Source organism: Triticum urartu, chromosome 1A, assembly GCF_056163025.1.
Source record: "Triticum urartu cultivar PI428250 chromosome 1A, HENAU_Tu73, whole genome shotgun sequence".
Lineage (NCBI taxonomy): Eukaryota > Viridiplantae > Streptophyta > Magnoliopsida > Poales > Poaceae > Triticum > Triticum urartu.
Genome location: NC_141873.1, coordinates 542,021,218 through 542,043,185, shown reverse-complemented (window position 1 = coordinate 542,043,185; position 21,968 = coordinate 542,021,218). Strand labels below are relative to the sequence as shown.

The window sequence follows — 21,968 nt, the reverse complement described above, 5'->3', positions numbered from 1 at the left end:
TTCACACAAGGGGGGCACTGGCGTTGGTGTTGTAATTCGAGACCACAATGGCACTTGTCTGCAGGTGGCATGCAGCCAGCTCATCATACATGGGACTGCAATGCCTGAACTTAGACGTGCTGTTTCCCTTGCCCGTGATGAAGGCTTTGCCTCTGTGATTTTCGTTTCTGACTGCCTCTCTCTGGTGCAACGGGTCAACTCGCGGAAATTCGACAGATCGGCTGTGTGCGCGGTGGTGGCACTGTGGCAGACGTAAGTACCTGCTGGAGCCTTTCTCTTCAGTGTCTGTTTGCCATGTTAAACGGTTTGGCGCACATACTAGCTAGGTTCTGTGAACAAGCTGCAAACTGTGGTGTTTTCTATTCTGCCCCGGACCTGATGAGAGAATCTTTGTATACTGATGCTTTTTACCGTAAATAAAGTGCCGAAGTTTCAAAAAAAAAAGTAGCAAGCAGCAGTGGCGTGTAAAATTTACATCCCAGATATTTTTGTCACGGCTCGAACTCGACCAGCAGTAGTCCGCCGTACCAAGTTTATCAACACCCGACGGCTAATCCTAGCCACTAGCTAAGCTGATGCTTCTCCCCTTCTCCGTCTCTCCACAGCCACAATTATATCACCTCCATTTCTCTCTGCATTTCACCGTATAATGAAATCTCAGCCTCAGTTAACCCCAGATTTCTGGACAGAGCAATTGCTCATTGTACTTATGATTATAATTTATAATTTACGTGTAATATAAACACAAAAGTGCATGATGAAGTCAGTCGCAGACATGTGGGCACAATGGCATGTGCCGAGAAATTTAGCTCATATTTTCTGAAGAAACGAATTCGCGCGCGGTGGGAGCCCGCCATCCAGGCACTGGGATGAGCTGCATCGTCGGCATTGACAGGTGGGCCCTGAGCCACGTGGCCCACACATCCGCTCCCACACGTTCGAATTTCTATCGCGACGATAATTCGAAAAACAAAACGGCGCACGAATAAGTAGCGTGACCGCATTTTCGAACCACGGAAAAAGAAAAATACAAGGAAAAAAACAGCAATGGCCAGCACCAGCCTCGGCCTCTCGACCTCCTTCCTCCCCGGCCACGACACCCGCCTCCGCCGGCGCCGCCGGGCGGCCCCCGCCGCGGCGGCGTCGTTCCGGCCGGTGGTGGCGTCGGCGGAGCTCGGGGCCGAGGTGGGGCGGCAGCTGGTGGAGGCGGTGGGGGTGGGCCTGCCCTGCACCGTGATGGCCTGCGGCGACGTCATCTACCGCAGCACGCTGCCCCACAACGACGGCCTCACCATCACGGCCCCCGGGGTCGCGCTCGCGCTCGCCGCCGCCTCCTACCTCTGGGCCACCCCCGGCGTCGCCCCGGGCTTCTTCGACATGTTCGTCCTCGCCTTCGCCGAGCGCCTCTTCCGCCCCACCTTCCGCAAGGTGCTGCCCGCCTGAGCTGAATACATACAGAATCCCCACGAGATTCGGTCGACCCCTGTGCTTCTTCGGGCTCTTGCTGATGGTGTTGGTCGTGTGGTTGGTTGGGCAGGACGACTTCGTGCCGGGGAAGAAGCTTGGGGAGGGCGCATTCGGGGTCGTGTACAAGGCGTCGCTGGCCGACCCCAAAGCCGCGGAGAAGGTGAACACCACTGTTTTGGATAACTGCATGTGCATCATGTTTCGCTTCAATTTTGGTAGAATTTGGGCCAAATGAAGCTGCTCATGAATGAAGTGGAAATGTGTCTGTGTGCACATGTCGACAAGCTCATTCAGTATTAATCTGCTGATTTGGTAATCCGTTGCGTAGTTGTCATGAATGAGGGTTTTGGTTGGATGGCTAAAATGTCTAGAACTCTGTCAAAATTTTGAAATCAAGCTTCGATAGAGCAGTGAAGGGTAGTACAACTTATTCAGGTCATGTGTCAGTTAAGTGGACTCCAAACCAACCAGGCATACTAATAACTAATGCACACCACTTGTTTTGGCTATCTTCAAGCAAGGTGATGTGGTCGTGAAGAAGGCAACAGAGTATGGCGCAGTTGAGATTTGGATGAATGAGCGTGTCAGGAGGGCATGCGCGAGCAGCTGCGCGGATTTTCTTTACGGCTTCCGTGAGGTATATATGCTCTCGATTCAGTGCTAAAGCTTGTTTTTCATCTGCTAGTGTTTGGTTGGTTCCTAAACTCACAATGTGTATTATTTCCTAGAGCAAAACCAAAGGTAAGGGTGAGGAATACTGGCTTATTTGGCGCTACGAAGGTGAGGACACGCTTTCTGCTCTCATGCAAAGCAAGGAGTTCCCGTACAATGTAAGTGCATCAGACTTGAAGCATATGTTTTTTTAATCAGTCAAGTTGCTTGCTTGCATTGGGTTCAGTTAACCAATTCTTAGCTGTAGCATCCTATTCAGTTGTTGGAATAAACTGCAGAGTGAGACAACAGTTATATTTATCAGCTGGGCTAACTTGTTGGGCTGCACTAGAACCTTGCAATTAACTAACCAGTTTTGGTCACCCTTCACCTGGGTGGTAAAATGGGCAGTTATATTTGTCTGGAACTGTGCTATCTTACTGACCTATGGTGGAGCTTTTGAGCTTATAGGGGTGATTAGCTCTAGGCCTCTAGTTCATGATGAAATACTTCGCTAGATATAATGTCGGAACTGACAACTGCTGTTAGTGAGAACAGTCGGATAGGTTCCTTTCATGAACGTGATCTTCTCATTGTGTGCAACCGTTTCTTCTTGTCATATATTTGTAAGGGGAAAGATACTCATGTAATGAATTGTTAACTCGACAGTTCCATAACAAACAAACAAACACTGTGTGCCTTGGTGCATTTTTTGTCAGTTAATATATGTTTGTGGCTGATCAGGTTGAGACTAAGATTCTCGGAAATGTTCAAGATTTACCAAAGGGAATAGCGAGAGAGAATAAGATTGTCCAAACGGTGATGGGACAACTCTTGTTTGCGCTAGATGGACTTCATTCGACAGGGATTGTTCACAGGGACATAAAACCCCAAAATGTGATATTTTCAGAAGGTAATGACCAACATATTTGCTTGTAATTCCATGCTAAAATCTTCTCTACTGACCTTTTCACTTTTTCTCCACTGGAAGAATCTCGTACCTTCAAAATTATTGATCTTGGAGCAGCAGCTGATTTACGAGTGGGCATCAACTATATTCCTAAGGAGTTCCTTTTGGATCCAAGGTAACTAAGCTACCTTCATTATTAGAGACTGTATTGCTGAAAATGGGATTCCCATAGAACTGTTTACTAGGGATTTGCTTGAATCTTTTCCCATGATTTGCAGGTATGCTGCTCCGGAGCAATATATCATGAGCACGCAAACACCATCTGCTCCCTCTGCTCCAGTTGCAACTGCTTTATCTCCAGTCCTGTGGCAGGTATCCTTTAAAAGTTCGAATTCGTGACAAAACTGTTTTTTTCTCTCCCTCGGTTTCAGTTCTCATCAAGATAATTGCTTGAGCTGATGCAGCAATTTTCTTGACAGCTGAACCTTCCTGACAGATTTGACATATACAGCTTGGGCCTCATATACCTGCAGATGGTATGTCATCACAGTAACTGTATTTATGTGTTTGCTAGGTAGTATATGCTGATTCTTTTGTTTTAGTAAACCCAGAGGAAGGTAGGGGTAGCATTATACATCTAAAAGTAGTATCCGAGCTATGAAGGGGAATTTTTTCCAATTTATGTAGGAATAGACTCGTCTTTTAATTCCTGCATTTTAATGTAGGATCTTTCCCCCCTTATTACTGCAAGAACTGAATTGTGTCCTGTGAAACCCTGTTTGTTCCCCGGGTCCTAAGTTAGAGCACACTGCTATGGAACTCCAAACTCTTATTGCACTAGAAGTTCTCTAACTGTCCTTACATGAAGCTTCTTATCCGTTGGATTGAATGGCATAATACTAATCTCCCTTGTTGGAAACGAATATTTTGGCAATGCAACTCAATGTATTGATCGGTGCATAGCGCACGTATATATGGAGTACAAGGTGGGCCACAACCTCAACTATACAATGACTAGGAGGTGGGCCGGACTATACAATATACATGCACAAACCATATATTCAACACCCCCCCGCAGTCGAAGCGTCGCCGGAGACGCAAAGACTGGACCTGAACTCCTCGAAAACAGAAGTAGGCAGTCCTTTTGTCATAACATCGGCAAACTGTTGCGCCGTCGGGACATGGAGGACCCGGATGCGCCCAAGGGCCACCTGCTCACGAACAAAGTGTATGTTGAGCTCAATGTGCTTCGTTCGTCGATGATGGACCGGGTTGGCGGAGAGGTACACGGCGGAGACGTTGTCACAGTAGACGAGTGTGGCCTTGTGAACATCACAAAGCAACTCCTGGAGCAGCTGACGAATCCAAGAGCATTCGGCAACGGCGTTAGCCACTGCCCGATACTCTGCCTCGGCACTCGAGCGAGAGACTGTGGGTTGTCGCTTGGAAGACCAAGAGATCAGAGATGGCCCAAGGTAGACACAGTACCCCGAAGTGGAGCGCCGTGTGTCCGGGCAGCCAGCCCAGTCCGCATCAGAGTAGGCGACGAGGTCGGTAGAGGCGGAGGCCGTCAGTGTAACTCCCATGGACGTAGTGCCTTCGTATGTAACGAAGGATACGCTTCACCAAGGTCCAGTGAGAGTCACGCGGAGCATGCATGTGAAGACAGACCTGCTGAATGGCATACTGCAAGTTGGGGCGTGTCAGAGTGAGGTACTGCAAGGCACCCACAATGGAGCGATAGAAGGCCGCGTCGGATGCGAGAGAGCCCTCCAGAGCTGAAACCTTGGCCTTGGTGTCAACAGGCGTGGGAGCAGGCTTGCAGTTAAGCATGCCGGCACAATCGAGAAGCTCATGGGCGTAACGCTTCTGGTGCAGAAAGAACCCATCTCGCCGTCGAACCACCTCAATGCCGAGGAAGTAGTGGAGGGGCCCCAAGTCCTTCAGGGCAAACTCATCACGAAGACGAGCAGTAAGCCGCTGGAGAAGCGCGACAGTGGAAGCCGTCAGGATGATGTCGTCGACGTAGAGCAACAAGTAGGCCATGTCAACCCCGTGATGGTACACGAAGAGGGACGCGTCAGAGCGGGTCGATGTAAATCCGAGCGTCTGCAGGAAGGCAGCGATGCGCTGGTACTAGGCCCGAGGCGCCTGCTTCAACCCGTAAAGAGAACGGGAGAGCAAGCACACATGATCCGGATGTGTGGCGTCGATGAAGCTGGTGGGCTGCTCACAGAACACCTGCTCGGCGAGGTGGCCGTGCAGGAAGGCGTTGGAGACGTCCAACTGATGCACGGGGCAAGCTCGGGAGACGGCCAGCTGAAGCACGGTGCGGATCGTGCCCGGTTTAACAACCGGAGCAAAAGTGTCGGTGAAGTCCACGCCCGCACGTTGCCGAAAGCCTCGAACCACCCAGCGAGCTTTGTAGCGCTCGAGAGTCCCGTCGAGACGAGTCTTATGCCGAAAGACCCACTTGCCCGTGATGATGTTGGCGCGAGGTGGCCGAGGGACAAGCTGCCAGGTGCGGTTCCATTGGAGCGCATCGAACTCTTCCTGCATCGCAGCGAGCCAATGAGGGTCCCGAAGGGCGGCTCGAGCTGACGATGGGAGAGGGGACGGCTCGGAGACGAAAGCGGCGAGAAGATACTCATCGCTGGTGTACCGCGTACTCGGGCGGAAGGTACCGGCCCGAGAGCGAGTCATCGGGCGGGGCAGCGAGTCCGGGGCGACAGGCGAGGACGAAGAAGAGCCCGCCGCCACTGAGGCCGCGGGTGAGACCGCGGGTGAGGCCGCCGGCGAGGGCGCGGGGGGCGCCGAGGAGGCCCGCGCCGATGGTGGCGCAAGGGGCGTCGCAGGCGCCGAGAGGGGTGCAGCCCCTAAGGAAGCCGGCCGGGGAGGAACTCGACCCGGGGCACGGGGGCACCCTCAAAGCCACGGGCGGCCCGAGAGAGGCGCCCGAGCGGCCGTCACCAGGAGCGGGCAAGGCCGCAACATCCGAAGGTACCTGCTGAAACGGAAAAACCATCTCATCAAAGTAAACGTGTCGGGAAGTGATGACCCGATGTGAGATAGGATCATAGCAGCGGTAGCCTTTGGTGTTGGGGGGATAGCCAAGAAATATACAGGCTACGGACCGGACCGTGGTGCGAGCTTATGAGAAGTAGTGGAAGCGATGCTAGGGTAGCACAAGCAACCGAAAATGCGAAGCTCGGTATAGGAAGGTGGCGTGCCGAACAAAAGATGATGAGGAGCAAAATTCCCGCGAGTGCGACAGGGACGGATGTTGAGGAGTAGTGATGCGGTGGCGAGCGCGTCAGGCCAGAAACGTGGTGGCACGTTGGCGTGAAAGAGGAGGGTGCGAACGCAGTCATTAAGAGTGTGAAGCATGCGCTCAGCGCGGCCATTTTGTTGCGAAGTGTATAGGCAAGTGAGACGAAAAATCGTGCCATGTGGCGAGAAGGTTGTGGATTGCAAGATTATCGAACTCCTTCCCGTTGTCTGTTTGCAACGCATGAATGGGGCGACCAAACTGCGTGGAGACATAGGAGTAGAATGCGGTGAGAGTGGCAACAGAATCCGACTTTCGCCGCAACGGGAAGGTCCACACATAGTGCGAAAAATCATCAAGGATAACAAGATAATAGAGATAGCCAGTGTTACTTGCAACAGGAGAGGTCCAAACATCACTATGAATTAACTCAAATGGGTATGAAGCAACATGCGAGGAAGTGCTAAAGGGTAAACGAGTATGTTTGCCGAGACGACAAGCATGACAAGTGTGATCGTCGATCTTATTACACGTGAATGAAAAACTGCGAAGAATATGACGAATGGTGGCAGGGTTGGGATGACCAAGACGAGCATGCCAAAGGTCCACTCCAGCAGAAAGCGCCATGGGTGCAGCGATGGAGGATGTGGAGGAGTGGACCGGGTAGAGATCGCCGGGGCTGTCACATCGGTGGAGCACCATCCGGGTACGGGCATCCTTAACAGAAAAGCCAAACATGTCAAATTCAATGGTGACAGGATTTTCACGTGTAAGAGAACGAACAGAAACAAGATTTTTAATGATGTCAGGTGAAACGAGTACGTTAGAAAGATGTAATGGAATGGAGTTAGAAGGAAAAGCAGCATGGCCGACATGAGTGATGGGCATGGAAGAACCGTCGCCCACGGTAATGCGAGCAACAGTGTGAACAGGGTGAGCGGTAAGAAGGTTACCGGGGTTGGCGGCCATGTGAGCCGTGGCTCCGGTGTCCATGTACCAGTCACCACCGCCGGTGTACTGCTGTGGCGTGGGGGCAGTGTGGAGGGCCGCTAGCAGCGCGGGGTCCCATGGTGCCGGCGGGAGGGCCGGGGCCGACGGCAGAGGCTGTGGAGGCGGCGCCACGAGCCCACCGGCCGGAGGCAGCCCATAGGCCGCCGAGGGGCCGTAGAGCGGCGCCGGCGGATACGCCTGAGGGGCCGCGTATAGAGCCTGATGAGGGGTCGGGCGGGCGCCAAAAACACCGGGGACGGGGGCGCGCGGTATGGGCATGGAGTATGCGTGAACAACCCCCGTCCAGGGGTTCTGGCCGGCCTGCCAGGGCGCCGGCGGGAGCGGGTGCTGCGACTGGCGCGGCGCCCCGCCATGGGCAGCTGGCGGCTGCTGCCTATGCTTGCGGCCACCTCGGCTGCGACGCCCGCCCCGGCGCTGCTGCTGCTCGGCGGGGGGCGGTGAAGGGGCCTGCGGCGGCGCGGGATATGGGAACCCGGGCGGCGGCTGCACGTGGAGGGGCCCCTGGGCGGGCCGCGGTGGGGGAGTCGGAGCAGTGGGCGGCGCACCGCCGCGGGTTCCGGCGGTGAGAGCCATATGGGTGGCCCGGGCGCGCGACATCCGCATCCTCTTCTCCTCCAGCTTCAGGTACGCGACGATCTTGGGGAAGGTCGGGTTGGTGATGAGAGGGATGTTGGAGGCGGCGTTCCGGAAGTCGTCGTTCAGGCCGGCGATGAGAGTGCCGAGGAGGAGCTCATCGGAGACCTTCTCGCCGAGGTCACGGAGCTCATCGACAAGCTTCTTGAGGCGCATGCAATAGTCGTCGACCGACGAGTCAAGCTGCTGGCACCCAAAAAACTCGTCGTGCAAGAAAACCTTGCGTTGGAGCGCGTTGTCGGTGAAGAGGCCGTTGAGCTTGGTCCAAACGGCGTGAGCGTCATCATCGGCGGAGACCACCGTGTGGAAGAGGTCCTTCGAGATGGTGGTGTAGAAGCAGCGGATAAGAGTGGCGTCGATGGACGTCCACTCCTCATCGTCCTCCATGAAGCGGGAGTCCACGGAGCCATCGATGTGATCCCGGAGATTGTACTCACGGAACACAAGGGAGAAGTACGTCTTCCAGGCATAGTAGGTGGAGGTGAGTTGATCGAGGACGACGGGAACCCGAGCGAGGATATTGAGATCACGGATGACGACGGGATCGGGGCCGTCGAAGGGGTTGGTGTGGCGGCTGCGGGTGGTACCGGTGGAACCGGGGGAGGCCATGGCCGAGAGGGGAGGGCGGCGGCGCGTGGTGAAGTGGCGCGGCGGGAGGGATGGCGGCGCGGCGGGGTGGCGGCGCTGTGGGTGGCGGCGGCGGCGATGGGATCGCGGCGGCGGCGACGACGACAGGAGTTAGGGTTAGGATCGTAGGTATGATACCATGTTGGAAATGAATATTTTGACAATGCAACTCAATGTATTGATCGGTGCATAGCGCACGTATATATGGAGTACAAGGTGGGCTACAACCTCAACTATACAATGACTAAGAGATGGGACAAACTATACAATATACATGCACAAACCATATATTCAACATCCCTCCTACGCTATTGCTATCAATAGACTCTTGCACTATGTTCTGTCTAGTCGAAACATGTTCCTATTTCTTCATGCGAGCTTGTAGTGACAACTTTCTCTGGTGTTGCATTAGCACAAAAGGAAAGCTCATTGATAATACACTAACTTTTGCTTTCAAAACATAACTAGTCAGAATTAGAATTCTTGTAGTTTATAATTACCCTAACAAATCACTCTTTTGCAGGCATTTCCAGCGTTGAGAACTGACAGCAGCCTGATACAATTCAACCGCCAACTGAAGAGATGCAACTACGACCTGGAAGCCTGGAGGAACTTGGTGGAACCACGAGCTACCCCAGACCTCCGCAGGGGCTTCGACATCCTGGACTTAGATGGTGGTATCGGATGGGAGCTCCTGACGTCGATGGTCCGGTACAAAGCGCGGCAAAGGACCAGCGCCAAGGCTGCACTTGCGCATCCCTACTTCAACAGCGAAGGGCTCCTCGGCCTGTCAGTCATGCAGAACCTGAGGCTGCAGCTGTTCCGCGCGACCCAGAAGGACTACAGCGAGGCCGCGCGATGGATCATCGGCCTCATGGCGAAATCGGGAACCGAGGAGGGCGGTGGCTTCACGGAAGCACAGCTCCAAGAGCTCAGGGTATGTATGTGCGCCGGCATGACGGGATCATATTGGGCCTGGAGACTAAAAAAGAAAGTTGATAAAACGGAGATAAAAAGCTGGAGTTGTTTGATGAGTTTGCTGTCAATCATTTCATTTGGTTTTCAGAATGCTGGCCTGGTGTGCAGTAGTGTGTGCATATATACGATGTTTTGGTAGGATAACACTGACCGCTTGTGCCACTATTCTTTCCTTGTGCAGGAGATCAAGCCGAAGAAGGACAGCGCGCAGCGGAACGTGCTGGCGTCGATGCTGCGGGTGCAGAGGAAGATCGTGAGGACGATCAGCGAGAGCATGGACGAGCTTACGAGCCAGCGCAAGAGCATCTGGTGGAGCCGGTGGATCCCCAGGGAGGAGTAGGCAGCTATGTACATTGGCCAGTTCTTCTCTAAAAACGTGACTGTTGTAGCTACGGCAATGGTATATCCTACTTACTACTCTCTACCGCTGGTGAGTACAGATTTGTCCATGGGAAACACTGCGATGAATATGCATATATGTTTCACGTGGAAACAAAGTTCTCGAGACCCATCATAGGTACTCCCTTCGTTCAAATTTGAACTAAAACCACGACGAGTAAATCAGAACGGAGGGAGTACTAGATTCATGTCAGGGTGTGCATAATCCATGTCAGGGTGTGCAAAATCGAACCAAAACCAAAAACCGACCAAAAAAAATGAATCAAAATTTCGGTTTCAGTTTTGAAATTTGATAACCATTTGCATTTTGGTTTTTTTGGTTAGAAACTGAAAACTATTTGGTTAAACTGAATTAACCAAAGTTAAGTTTTTTGGTTCAAAAGCATAATGGGCTGCTGTAGTACAATACTTTCTAGCCCATTTAGTGCTCCAGTTTGCCCCTGTTTGGCCGAAATGCTTATCTAACGTCCCTTGTTTATCCTTTTCTAATTATTTTTTTCCTCATTATGATATATATTATATCATGTATTTACACGTGAAAAAGTTATGTGTTGGCTCAAAAATTTGCGTCAACTTTGGTTAATATGTTTATTATCAGAACCGAACCGAAAGTAAATGGATATTACCGAAACCGAACCGTATCTATGTAAAACCGAAGTATAAGGCCAATATATACTCCCTTCGTTCCGAATTACTTGTTACAGGTATGGATGTATCTAGATGTATTTTAATTATAGATACATCCATTTCTGCGACGAGTAATTTGAAACGGAGGGAATACCATAAACCGTATAAACCGAACCGAGAAAACCGGATGCAAACTCTAATCTTCATGGCTACTGGAATGTGCTCGCTTGAGTGAGTACTCTGTGATGGCTTTGCTGATCTGGAGGTGTCTTCCTCCATGCTGTGCGAGATTCCTTGACAGGTCATGCATGCATGGCCTTGGTGCTATCTATCATTGGCAATGGCGTCGCCAGCCTTATGACCGCGGTCATGTTGGAGCATCTCCGACCACATGTCGGTCGACTGCGCATTCGCGATGATTGCCTGACTGATGAGTGAGGAAGCTACTGTATGGGTGAAGCATGTGGCTCGGCTGGAGTGCCATCCCTATTTTGGCCCCTCTCTTTTCTTGCATTTGCCTGGGTGTCCTCGACGGCCCATTGCTACAGTGACAAACTGCCTCCCAACCGTCACTCTCCAACGACTGGCCGCTCTGAACTGCAGCTGGTAGCCAGTCGATCAGCTGTATTTATGCCCAGCAGCGTGTACTGATCTAGCCGTCCGGGGAAGGAGTCTACTACCGCGTAGAAGATCCTGGCGAGTGCGTGCCAAGTGAAAGCCCACGACGAAAGCGTGCAGCGTGGAAAGCGAAAGCCCCGGCCGCATCGGATGCACGCATGGCCACCAGACAAGAGCACACGGGCCTCTCCGTGCTGTCGGGACGCGCCGTTCCTTTTCCTTCCACGGGCGAGGCTAGCTGGACATGGTCCACGCCTCCACGACACGTCAATGCACGCAAGTTGGGTTAGTTCATACGGGTTATGGTAGGCAAACAAATCATTTGTTGAACAAAAACGGTGGCCAAACGGGAGGTGGGCAACAACCGTGAGCTCATTCATGATTCATGGCTGGTATGGTACCGGCAATGATTAAGCAAATAGTACGACGGGGCTTGGCTTGGCTCGCGTCGGAGTGATTGCTTGACTGATGATCATTGCGCCACAAAGCATGGCGGCTAATGATTTGGCCTACATCCATCTTTCCTCCACTCGTAAAATAACTGCCGAGAACCGTCCTCTATAGCTTGCAAAACGTCTTACATTCTGGGACGGAGGAAGTACATACGTAAACATAACCTACCAGTATAATTTTGTGTTCAGGACTACTCCTTTGTGAAAGTCTTTCTCTCTGAAAGATGGTTCGGTATTTTCTTTTTTTATCACTTGGTATAGCACGGGTCCAGCGGCCTTGTGTGGACGCCGGTGTCGGTTTCGCCTTGGCAGCGGATCAAAGGGAACCATGTTCTCCTTGGAACGCCGGGGAAGCAACCGAAAGGCGCAGAAGCCAGCGCCATACTTTCTGTGTGTTTACTTTTCTTCAGGTGACCCTCCTAACTAATCAACGTCATTATACTACGTCCTGGTTTAGTTTATGCCTGACGGCCGGCTGCATGGGAAAAGAAGATTCAGACAGCGAATCGGTCGGGACATCCCTGCTCAATCGCAGATAAGGCCTCGCGGTTCCTGTGAATCAGTTGCCCAGGCATCCCGGTGCCAGCCTTGGTTAATGAACCAATGCATTTCCTGATCGTAAAAGAAAAAAACAATGCATTTTCTAGAATAAAGGAATTAGAAGTAGTATAGAAATGTTATATGATCGACAATTGCCATCCTTATGAATTGCATTGCCTCGTTCCTATCTTAGAAAACAAGGTTAAGTGGAAGTGTAGTTTCATGCAAAAACATAAAAAATGAGTACCATCTCTACGAAATTCATATACTCGTTTTCTACAAACCGAATGCATATATTGAAAATCCTCCTCTAGAATCCCCATTCCCATGTTTTCCCTATGATTCAAACCGAATGATGCCCTAGTGGGTGCACTTTTACAAGGAAAGCTCCTGAGATTTCCACAGTTAGAACATCTACGACCAGATTTGTCAAATCCGACCTTCTATACGTCCGCGGACAGCTACCGGTCACCCCTCATTTTACCTTCGTCGTGTCCAACTATCTCATATTAGGTACCTCAAATCAATATAAAAGCATGCAAATCTGCGTATTACGTAGATAACTTAAGCTAGCCTACACTACTCGTAGTTGCCGAAGATGTCAATGAACTCCATGTCGGACGGCCCTGCCTCCTGGTGGATGGCCGCCTGCCGCTCCTTCAGCTCGCCGCCATCCAGCTAGGCGAACATCTCATTGATCTCCGCATCCCGCTGGCTGAGGAAGCGGCGGTTGGCCTCCACCTCCGTCTCTAACTAGATGGAGTCAAGAATGACCTACTGCTCTGCCTCCTCCTCCTCCTCCTGGACCACCTCGAACTCCATCAGCGCCTTGGGCATGCCGAAGCCCGCATTAGGAGGCACCGGATCCGCCTCCTCCTCCAGCCCCGTGTCCGCCATGGTCGCGTCCTACTCATGCACCCCACCTCCTCATCCTAATCCACCTCCTCCTTCGGCTTTGGTGAGTCCAGAGGTAGGACGATTGCGATCTAGGATTCGCACCTAGCCCGGATCTGCTCAATGAGCTGGAGCCGCGCGCTCCGATGTGAGCATGACGTAAGTCATGACCGTCCCTCGGGCATGGCTAGCGGCCGGCGACGAGTGAAATGTGGCAACGATGGAGGAGAGGGGAGGGAAATGTGGATGGAGTAGGGTTTGGGTGCCGGCGTCCGGCTTAAATAGCTGGACTAGGGACCTCGGATGGTGCGCTGGAGCGATGCCATCGATAATCGGAGGAGATGCCCGCCGGGCCGAAGGGTTTAGGAGTTTTTCCTTGTGGGTCCCAACAGTCAGTTCGCGTGGCGTGCGCACCCGGTGCTCTCCATATCCGTCCCAATTTTGGCTTCGATATGAGGGGTGTCGGTTACCCCTGGTGTGTGGGGTCGGTTTGAGGAGCCCGGGTGGGTAGATTTTCTTTGAACGGTCAGTGACCGGGCCGTCCACCCGGGCGTATAGGGGGGTTTGGGGTGCTCGGTTGTAGATTCTCTTACCTGGCCGGTAGATTGTTTTCTATGATAATTCAGTACTCTTTGCCGTGCTACCAATGGCGGAGATTAGAAAGGCCAGAAAATTTGCCGGGAGTTTAGGTTTAGGAGGAGCTTATCCTTGCAATATTTCTCATGGAGTAGGTAATTGCCCGTGCGTTGCAATAAGGGCATGCATATTTTAATGAGTTAATATGATGTGTCAAACATAAGCATTTTATAGTGGGCTCGTTTCTTCCCCACCGCACATCTCTTCATAGGTTCCGACTACCATTGTGGTCCAATCGACATCATCCGAGGTGATGGTTTGCAATGCCTTCATTCAGTATGTCAGTGTCATAATGAAACCATTTCATATGTCCCCTTGCATTCCACAACTTTGGGTTAGTATGAATGCGTCAAAGAGATTCGGTCGCGTTACTCAAGCTCGTCAAGCACAACCTATAAGTAAAAAGAAACAAAAAAAAAGGATCTATATCTTACTAGATTGTAAGTTAGAACATTTTGTGTGTCAGTAAATAAAGAGGCCATATAAATCCTGAAAACATTGTTGGTGTCACTTTTTTCATCAAAATCAAATCACTTCTTACTCCCTCCGTTCCAAATTACTTGTCGCATGTATGGATGTATCTAGATGTATTTTAGTTTTAGATACATCCATTTCAGCGACGAGTAATTTAGAATAGAGGGAGTACGTTTGAATATGATGAGTGTAAGGTACATTTCGGACACTATTGATGTGCATCAGTAAAATATGTACTACCCCCGTTTCTGAATATTTTATAAACTGCTAAAACTCCTTATATTTAGCAACGGAGGGTGTACTAGTAAAGTGTAATTGCAATTTTAGCTCCTAACACAAATTTACGAGTTGCAGGGGGGTTCCACGGTAAAAACGGGGGCAACATTCGCTCGAACCCGCGGAATTTCTCGAACCTTCCGCGCCCACGCGTAGAGCACGAGACGACGAGACGCCGTCAATCACCCGAAGCTGGCACGCCAGCCAGCACGCCACCCACGCCAACTTCCCAAAAAGCACCCCGGACTCACCCATAATCACACCCCCGCCCTCGTCTCTCCCCCAGGCCACACGCACTGTCACACCCGCCGCCCCCGTCTTCGCGAAACCGTCGCGAACAAACACCCAACCCCCCCACCCCACCCCACCCCACCCCAAAGACGACACAGCGAGCGAGCGGCGGCCGGAGCCGGAGCCGGGGAAGGGGCACGAAAATGGCGTCGATGCAGAGCTGGCGCAAGGCGTACGGCGCCATCAAGGACACCACCACCGTCAGCCTCGCCAACATCAACTCCGACTTCAAGGTCCGCCGGATCCGGAACCCCCCCTGTCCCCGCGCCCCCTTTCTGCGCCGAATTTTTTGACCTAAGTCTGCGCACGAATCCGCCGGAGCCATGGCTCTCCCTTCGGGCGTGCGGGATGGCGGCGCGGCGGGAGGCCCGGATCTGCGCGGTTCTGACCGGGGAATTTTTGTTTTTGTAGGATCTGGATGTGGCGATCGTGAAGGCGACTAACCACGTGGAGTGCCCGCCCAAGGAGCGCCACCTGCGCAGTGCGTTCGATCTCCTCCCCACGCCCCTATATTTTGCTTGGCCTAATTTAGAGTAATCTGGGGCTCATAATTAGATCGTGCCCACGGGTGGGAGGCTCGTAGGGGAGGGGATAAGGCCTGCTTTTCTTTCTGTTGGCTTCGGCTGGTGTTTGATTGATCGTGTGTGTCTCTGTGTGGTGGTGGTGCAGAGATTGCTGCGGCGACGTCCATTGCGAGGCCGCGGGCAGACATCGCCTACTGCATCCACGCGCTCTCTCGCCGCCTCTCCAAGACCCGCAATTGGATTGTAAGCCTCATTCCTGTCCATTTACGGTTTTCATGATGTTGCCTTGGATGATAGCTTCATTACTGGCTCTAGTGGCCTCTTAGGAGGTGTTTAGTACCAAGTTGCAGTTGCTGTACTATGTTGCCAATGTATAAGTTCCCTTGCAAGATGTGACCCGGATTGGTTGTTGTAGTTCCTCACTGGACGTTAGATCGTGTTATGTGTTATGTTGATGGATTTTCCGTTGGAGATATTTTCAGAGTGTATGGACTGAAAATGTTAGTACTGTTTATTATTCAAAACAGATGAAAAAGCATATTGAATGCTGGAGCCAAATGTGTGGTGTTAGAATGCCAGAGCTGTTGATTATGCATATTATCGGTCCATTTTTGCTGGTTGTATTCAACTACATCATAGTGCTGTATTCTCATAAAGCCATATGTGATGATTGTGAGTGTAGTCCTGCATAGTTAGGTTAGTAATATCAACGATCAAGTGAAGTGTACACTTTAAAAATGATAAAATCCAGAAATATTTCAGAATCTTATAAGCAGTCAATTTATTTATGCCATGCCCTTTTTTTTTGTGACGTACAGGTAGCACTGAAGACACTTGTAGTGGTTCATAGGCTTCTACGGGAGGGCGATCCTACATTTCGGGAAGAGCTTCTTAATTTTACACAAAGGGGGAGGATTCTGCAGCTCTCGAACTTCAAGGATGACTCCAGTCCAATTGGTTAGTATCTCTTCATTTGGTAGGAAATACTGCTGGCCTGCTTATTCTCCTTTGATTTCCTTATGTACTAATATTGAGTGTTGTCCAGCCTGGGACTGTTCTGCGTGGGTTCGCACATATGGTCAGTTTTTGGAGGAAAGATTGGAATGCTTCAGGATCCTGAAATATGATGTTGAGGCTGAGCGTTTATCCAAACAAGGCCAAGGTCCTGAAAAGGTCTGAAGCATCATATCTCTTTTTGGCACTACAGATCAGTAGTTTTGAGTATCAAACATATTAAATCTGAGTACAAATTCTCGCTCGCTAATCTCTGCTTCAACTAATGCTATTTTTCCATCAGGGACACAGTAGAACCAGAGACCTAGATTCCCAGGATCTGTTAGAGCAGTTGCCAGCTTTGCAGCAGTTACTGTATCGGCTTGTTGGATGTCGGGTGAGTATCTCTTCACTCTAGCTAACAAGCTGTAGATGCAAGAATCTCTCAGTTTCTGCCATTTTCACCTCTGTATGTAACATGACGCCAGTTTACTCTTGGTATTGCAGCCAGAAGGAGCTGCAAATAACAACTACTTGGTGCAATATGCTCTAGCTTTGGTAAGCTATAATTGTTTTTATCGTAGATTTGTTTGTGCCCTAGTGTCGACTGTATTTTTTCTTCTAGGCTTACTACTTGAGAGGCATTATTTGATTTCACATGAGGATATCCTTCATAAACTCATTTGCCAATTCCTGCTCTTCAACCTATCTTACTGATATTGGTGAAAGTGGGGAAAACCACTTTTCTGTTATTTGTGTATAAAATTAGCTGGACCTTGGAGCTGCAACCAACGGAACTGTCTAGGGAACTCCTTTGTTTTAACTCTTCAGTTTGCACCTTGTCCTCTTTGTTTTAAGAAAACTGTAGGAGAGTCATCTGCACCTTGCCTTTCTAATTGTTTCTTAGACACTATCGCCTATCGCGTGATGTTGATCCTTCCTTCTGTGTATGTGATTCATATCCTGTCTAATGACAAACATTTCTTCCAATGCTCCATATTGGTTAATGCTCAAGCATATTCTTAAGTATCTGTACTATTCATAGCTGTGTTGACCGTAAGACATCTTGTAGAATTATTTAGTTATACACCTGTTTTTTAGATTATATTCTAATTTAGAAATTATTTATCTTTGCTTTAGTATTCCTGTTTTGTGTAGCCATGTTATCAAATAAAAATACAGTATTATATGTTGATTTGACTGATGGAGTGAATGACTGATGACTGACTCTGTTTTATACAGGTGCTAAAAGAGAGTTTCAAAATTTATTGTGCGATAAATGATGGAATTATTAACCTTGTCGATAAGGTAAAATATCTCTTCTAGTGAAAATTTATTACTTTGTGTGATCATCAATTTTCACACAAGATATATTAATTTTTTGTGTATGTGTGTAGTTTTTTGAGATGGCAAGACATGAAGCACTTAAGGCCCTTGAAATTTACAGGAGGGCTGGCCAACAGGTAGCTCCCGTGCCCAGGAGATGATATGGAGTGTATCTGGATTCTGAGAAGATCAAAATTACTGTGCATCTTCCGATTCTTACCCAGTCTGGTTCGTTGATGCAGGCAGGGAATCTATCAGACTTCTATGAAAATTGTAGGGGTCTAGAACTTGCAAGGAATTTTCAGTTTCCCACTCTGCGGGAGGTGAGCGTTTGTGCTGGTTGTTAATCTTTCACTATTGGTAGCAATTTTTTTGGGCATGCCATCTCATATAAGAAATTTCCCTCAGCCACCACAAACATTTCTTGTGACCATGGAGGAGTACGTGAGGGACGCTCCGCGTATGGTTCCGGTTCGAGAGCCACTGGTGAGTGCTTTGGTGGTACTATTAAACTTATTGTTTCTGCTTTTTTGTATATTTGCATGTTTTTTTCCTACCAATCGTGTTATTTGCATCTCGTAGTTTAGGGACCTATTGTGTATTGTGCATTTGTTAATTGTTTCATTTTTTTTGGTGATGAGCCTGTTTCATTGATGTTCAATGCATACAGCATGATAGAATCTGCAGTTGATATCATATCATAGGTGTGATACAAATGCATGCGGGGAAAAGTCAATACTAAAATGCACTACTGGTCCTTAGTTTTATTATAATTTTAGTGGATGTGCAGGAAATGGCTACTGTAATTTCAGCATGCAAATTCCCTTAGATTCTGTTCGCGATTGCTGTGATTATTGTTATAATTGCCATGAACAATATGTATAATGTCTTAACCTGTGTAGCTAGTTCAGAAAAATGAATACAGAATAGTGGCAGGTTTGCATGGTTTGAGTAAGCCATTTTTGAACAACCCTAATAACCATTAGCAACTTGGTTAAACCAACCACCATAGTATCTAAAATCGGCTCAATTAAACGAGACTATATAACCCACTACACTGCTAAACAGAGCCTTAGCATGAGCCTCATTATTTCTTTATAGTTTATAGTGGTTTGCATCCTTCAGTCATACCTTTTATGTGGTAAAAATACCATGTCTTGCTATTTTGAACAACATTATAAGAACATGCACACCAACATACATAAATTTGACTTATCCTTGTATGCTACGCCTGGAGTACGACTCTGTTAGCTTTTGCTGTTTAGTTGTTACTGGCAGGAAGTCAATTCATAATTTTTTGCGCTGTCCTTTATCAGGAATTTCCTGAGAGGCTTCTCCTTACATATAAACCTGAAGAATCAGAGGAAGTTCCTGAACCTGATCCTGTCGAAGAGGAAAGGCCACCAGTTGAAGAACCTGTTCCAGTACAGCCCATCCCTGAAGTTGTTTCACCTCCTACCAAGGCTGTTGTGGCTGATACTGGTGATCTCTTGGTAAGTAAAGAACACATAATTAATATTGAATGCTATGATTTTGGCAATCTAAATATCCTTTGTTCGGTAGGGCTTAAATGACCCGAGCCCTGGTGTATCAGCAATAGAGGAGAGCAATGCTCTTGCCTTGGCCATAGTTACATCAGGTAAGAACTCAGGATTGATTCTTAGTGACTTCCAATGATGTTGCTTAATTAATTAACTGATTTTTTTTCTTGCATCTGTGTGTATTAGACGCAAGCACTTCAACAACTGGCAGCACTGCTTGGCAAGATAAAGGATTTGATCCAACAGGATGGGAACTCGCCCTTGTTACTGCTCCAAGTAACACAAATTCATCTGCTACAGATAGTCAATTGGTTGGTTTCTCCACCTTTGCCATTCTTTTTCTTCTCTGAGGATATTTATCCTGTTGATAGTTTTGGGCTATTGGTCATCGTTGCTCGTTACAAGGGTTAAAAACCCTGTTGGTTGCCAGCAGCCAGTTATGTCTGTTTTTAGGTTTTCCTGGGGGGTATCCATAATTCCATATGTTGTTTTGGGGCGTTTTTGTATTGATTGGGGTAGTATTAGTCGTCATCTGTTTGTAGTTTCAAGTTACCTAGAAATTGAATCACATGTAGAGAACCATCGCGGCCTATCCAACTTGATTGGGACGAAAGGCTTTGTTGTTGTAGAGAACCATCATGATTGTTCAACCATGCTTGTGGCAGAAGAAATGTACCTCATGTACTGATATTCGGATATGGCACCATATTATTCTGTTAGTTTGACACACAACCCCTCTGAAAGTAGTGTATAACAAGTTAGAAAACTGTTGCAACCGGGCAGTAGGCGTATATTTGTAAGGACGGTGAGTTATGTTCTGCTTGATCTTCTTATGCAGTAGGCATGTTAGGTTGTGCAGTGGGCCAATAAACGCACTACATTTACCATGCAGAAGACACGAGCTAGGTCATGTCTAAATATTCACACATGGCCAAAGATAGCTCATGATAATTGCTTTTGGACCAGCTATTTTCGTTGATGCCTGTAATTGTTGCCGTTCCATCTTGAGTCACCATACAAATTACAGCTATTTGGACTGAATTAGACAGTGCCTGCATTATACCAATGACATAGGCTAGTGTGGTTCTCAGTCAAAATGTGAAGTTTGTTCCTGTGCACTTCCTCTGATCTTAAAGTGCGCGTTGTCAGACCCCTGATAGATCTGACAGAGATTCAGAAATAGTAGCTGAACTAGGGATCGCTAGGAATGCTAAGAATGCAAGGCTATGGGGAGTTTCTACTATATCTCTGCAATAATCTTAGCAACTGCACATGTCTATTTATATCCCGTTACAAACTTCCTCTAGCCAGTGGGGTAGGTAACAGTAAACAGCAGGAAGGTAAAATGCAACAGTAGAAGATATTGGGCGATTGAATTAAACTCTAGTCACCGATTGTAAGTGTAAGTATCTAAGCCACGTGATCTTGTTCTCGCCCCCCATCCAGGTGTCAGAGCTCCAATAGATTCAGATTGCATATCCACCTGGCTATGGCACATGGCCCCTGAGTGATATTAAAAGCACAACTTCTATGTGTAAACTACTATACCCTGCCAACAGTATGGACGTGCGCCTTCCCATTTATCTTTGGCTCATGTATAATTCTTCTGGCGTATGTCTCATTTACCATCATATATAGTCATTTGCACTGTGTTACAGTTTTACATCTTGTACTCTCAATAGGGGGTCTGAAGTAGATTCAGGGTTGAGGTACAGAAAAGAGGAGATCCAGTTTTTACTGTTCCATGCAGTTGAAAGTGTTTGCTTTTATGTTGGTACCTATTCACTTTAATCTGTCTTGATAGTCCTCCACATAATATCATCTAAACCGGATGTTATAACATGCACTTTTTGTATCTATTGTGTAAAAAATCTAAGAGTACACTGTTGATTATATTAGTTTTATGGGTTTGTAGTTTTTCTGGTGAGCCCTTCTTTTTAGGTGACAGTGAGGCGTTATCAGTTTCTGTGGACCTATAATAGTAAACTGAATTTCTAGTTTATTTGGTGAAGCTCCTTCACCTGCAAAAAAACTTAAATTTCGCCACTATCTGCAGGGTGGTGGACTTGACAAGCTCATCCTGGACAGCCTTTATGATGAGGGGGCCTACAGGCAGTCACAACAACAGCAGTTATACGGTTCATCAGCTCCCAACCCATTCATGACAAGCGATCCTTTCGCGATGTCGAATCACGTCGCCGCCCCGTCGTCAGTTCAAATGGCTGCCATGTCTCAGCAGCAGCAGCAGATACCAACGATGATACATCAGAATCCCTTCGGACCACCAGTTCAGCCGCAGCATCCGGGCGCTGGCCCTGCAGCAGTAAACCCATTCCTGGATAGTGGCTTCGGCGCGTTCCCGGCGGCAAATAACTCGCAACAGCAAGCCAACCCATTTGGTGGAAGCCTTCTATAGGCTTGCAATAGGCGAGGAGCTAATAGTATACCCCGAGCAAATGCGATTTTCGTGTGACTGTAATATGCATTGCGCCTGGCTCTATTCATGTATGTCAAAATCTGTGTAACGATATGTGTATTCGCTTCGGCACACGGGACTCTGCCAAGTGACCCTTGCTTGTAAAGAAAACGTAGCGGCCTGTGTAACATCAGATATATGTCAATAAATAGTAGGACGTTGGCTATATATATAACAAAAGGCGAGTATTTCGCTCGTTCTTGCCATGGCTGTTTAATTGCCATCTCCTCCATTCTTTGGCTATGCCATCCTCCTGGCCTCAGTGTGGAGTATGGAGATAGTGTTTCCTTAGCTATGATATCATGGAGTGTTTCCTTTGCCGTGACTGTGATGGCTGAACTATCCTGGCTGAGTTA

The 21,968-nt window shown here is 48.8% G+C and overlaps 3 protein-coding genes across 3 annotated transcripts; 2 read left to right on the top strand and 1 right to left on the bottom strand.

Moving 5' to 3' along the window:
- Positions 1–1,010: 1,010 nt before the first annotated feature.
- On the top strand, positions 1,011–10,054 carry STN7 (Serine/Threonine kinase domain protein). Its single transcript, XM_087530003.1, has 10 exons — positions 1,011–1,428; positions 1,538–1,627; positions 1,985–2,104; positions 2,196–2,297; positions 2,863–3,031; positions 3,110–3,203; positions 3,307–3,400; positions 3,508–3,564; positions 9,091–9,504; positions 9,727–10,054. The coding sequence occupies exons 1-10, from the start codon at positions 1,048–1,050 to the stop codon at positions 9,883–9,885; spliced, it is 1,680 nt and encodes a 559-aa protein (XP_087386129.1). The 5' UTR covers positions 1,011–1,047; the 3' UTR covers positions 9,886–10,054.
- LOC147992404 (uncharacterized) lies at positions 3,573–9,081 on the bottom strand. Its single transcript, XM_087529999.1, has one exon. It carries the CDS (start codon positions 8,547–8,549, stop codon positions 6,420–6,422), a length of 2,130 nt encoding a protein of 709 aa, XP_087386125.1. The 5' UTR covers positions 8,550–9,081; the 3' UTR covers positions 3,573–6,419.
- A 4,726-nt stretch (positions 10,055–14,780) lies between the features above and the next one.
- On the top strand, positions 14,781–21,829 carry LOC147992402 (putative clathrin assembly protein At2g01600). Its single transcript, XM_087529993.1, has 15 exons — positions 14,781–14,985; positions 15,164–15,233; positions 15,422–15,519; positions 16,095–16,233; positions 16,322–16,449; positions 16,574–16,666; positions 16,777–16,827; positions 17,512–17,577; positions 17,667–17,732; positions 17,838–17,918; positions 18,004–18,081; positions 18,912–19,088; positions 19,159–19,234; positions 19,323–19,447; positions 21,193–21,829. The coding sequence occupies exons 1-15, from the start codon at positions 14,896–14,898 to the stop codon at positions 21,550–21,552; spliced, it is 1,698 nt and encodes a 565-aa protein (XP_087386119.1). The 5' UTR covers positions 14,781–14,895; the 3' UTR covers positions 21,553–21,829.
- The last annotated feature ends 139 nt before the right edge of the window (positions 21,830–21,968 follow it).

Bases quoted from the DNA above. Each gene is read 5' to 3' on its own strand.
- STN7 (XM_087530003.1), top strand. From the start codon at position 1,048: ATGGCCAGCACCAGCCTCGGCCTCTCGACCTCCTTCCTCCCCGGCCAC. The intron at 2,298-2,862 runs GTAAGTGCATCA...GTGGCTGATCAG, and splicing joins GCAAGGAGTTCCCGTACAAT to GTTGAGACTAAGATTCTCGG. The intron at 3,032-3,109 runs GTAATGACCAAC...CTCCACTGGAAG, and splicing joins AAATGTGATATTTTCAGAAG to AATCTCGTACCTTCAAAATT.
- LOC147992404 (XM_087529999.1), bottom strand. From the start codon at position 8,549: ATGGCCTCCCCCGGTTCCACCGGTACCACCCGCAGCCGCCACACCAAC.
- LOC147992402 (XM_087529993.1), top strand. From the start codon at position 14,896: ATGGCGTCGATGCAGAGCTGGCGCAAGGCGTACGGCGCCATCAAGGAC. The intron at 15,234-15,421 runs GTGCGTTCGATC...GTGGTGGTGCAG, and splicing joins CAAGGAGCGCCACCTGCGCA to AGATTGCTGCGGCGACGTCC. The intron at 16,234-16,321 runs GTTAGTATCTCT...AGTGTTGTCCAG, and splicing joins GGATGACTCCAGTCCAATTG to CCTGGGACTGTTCTGCGTGG.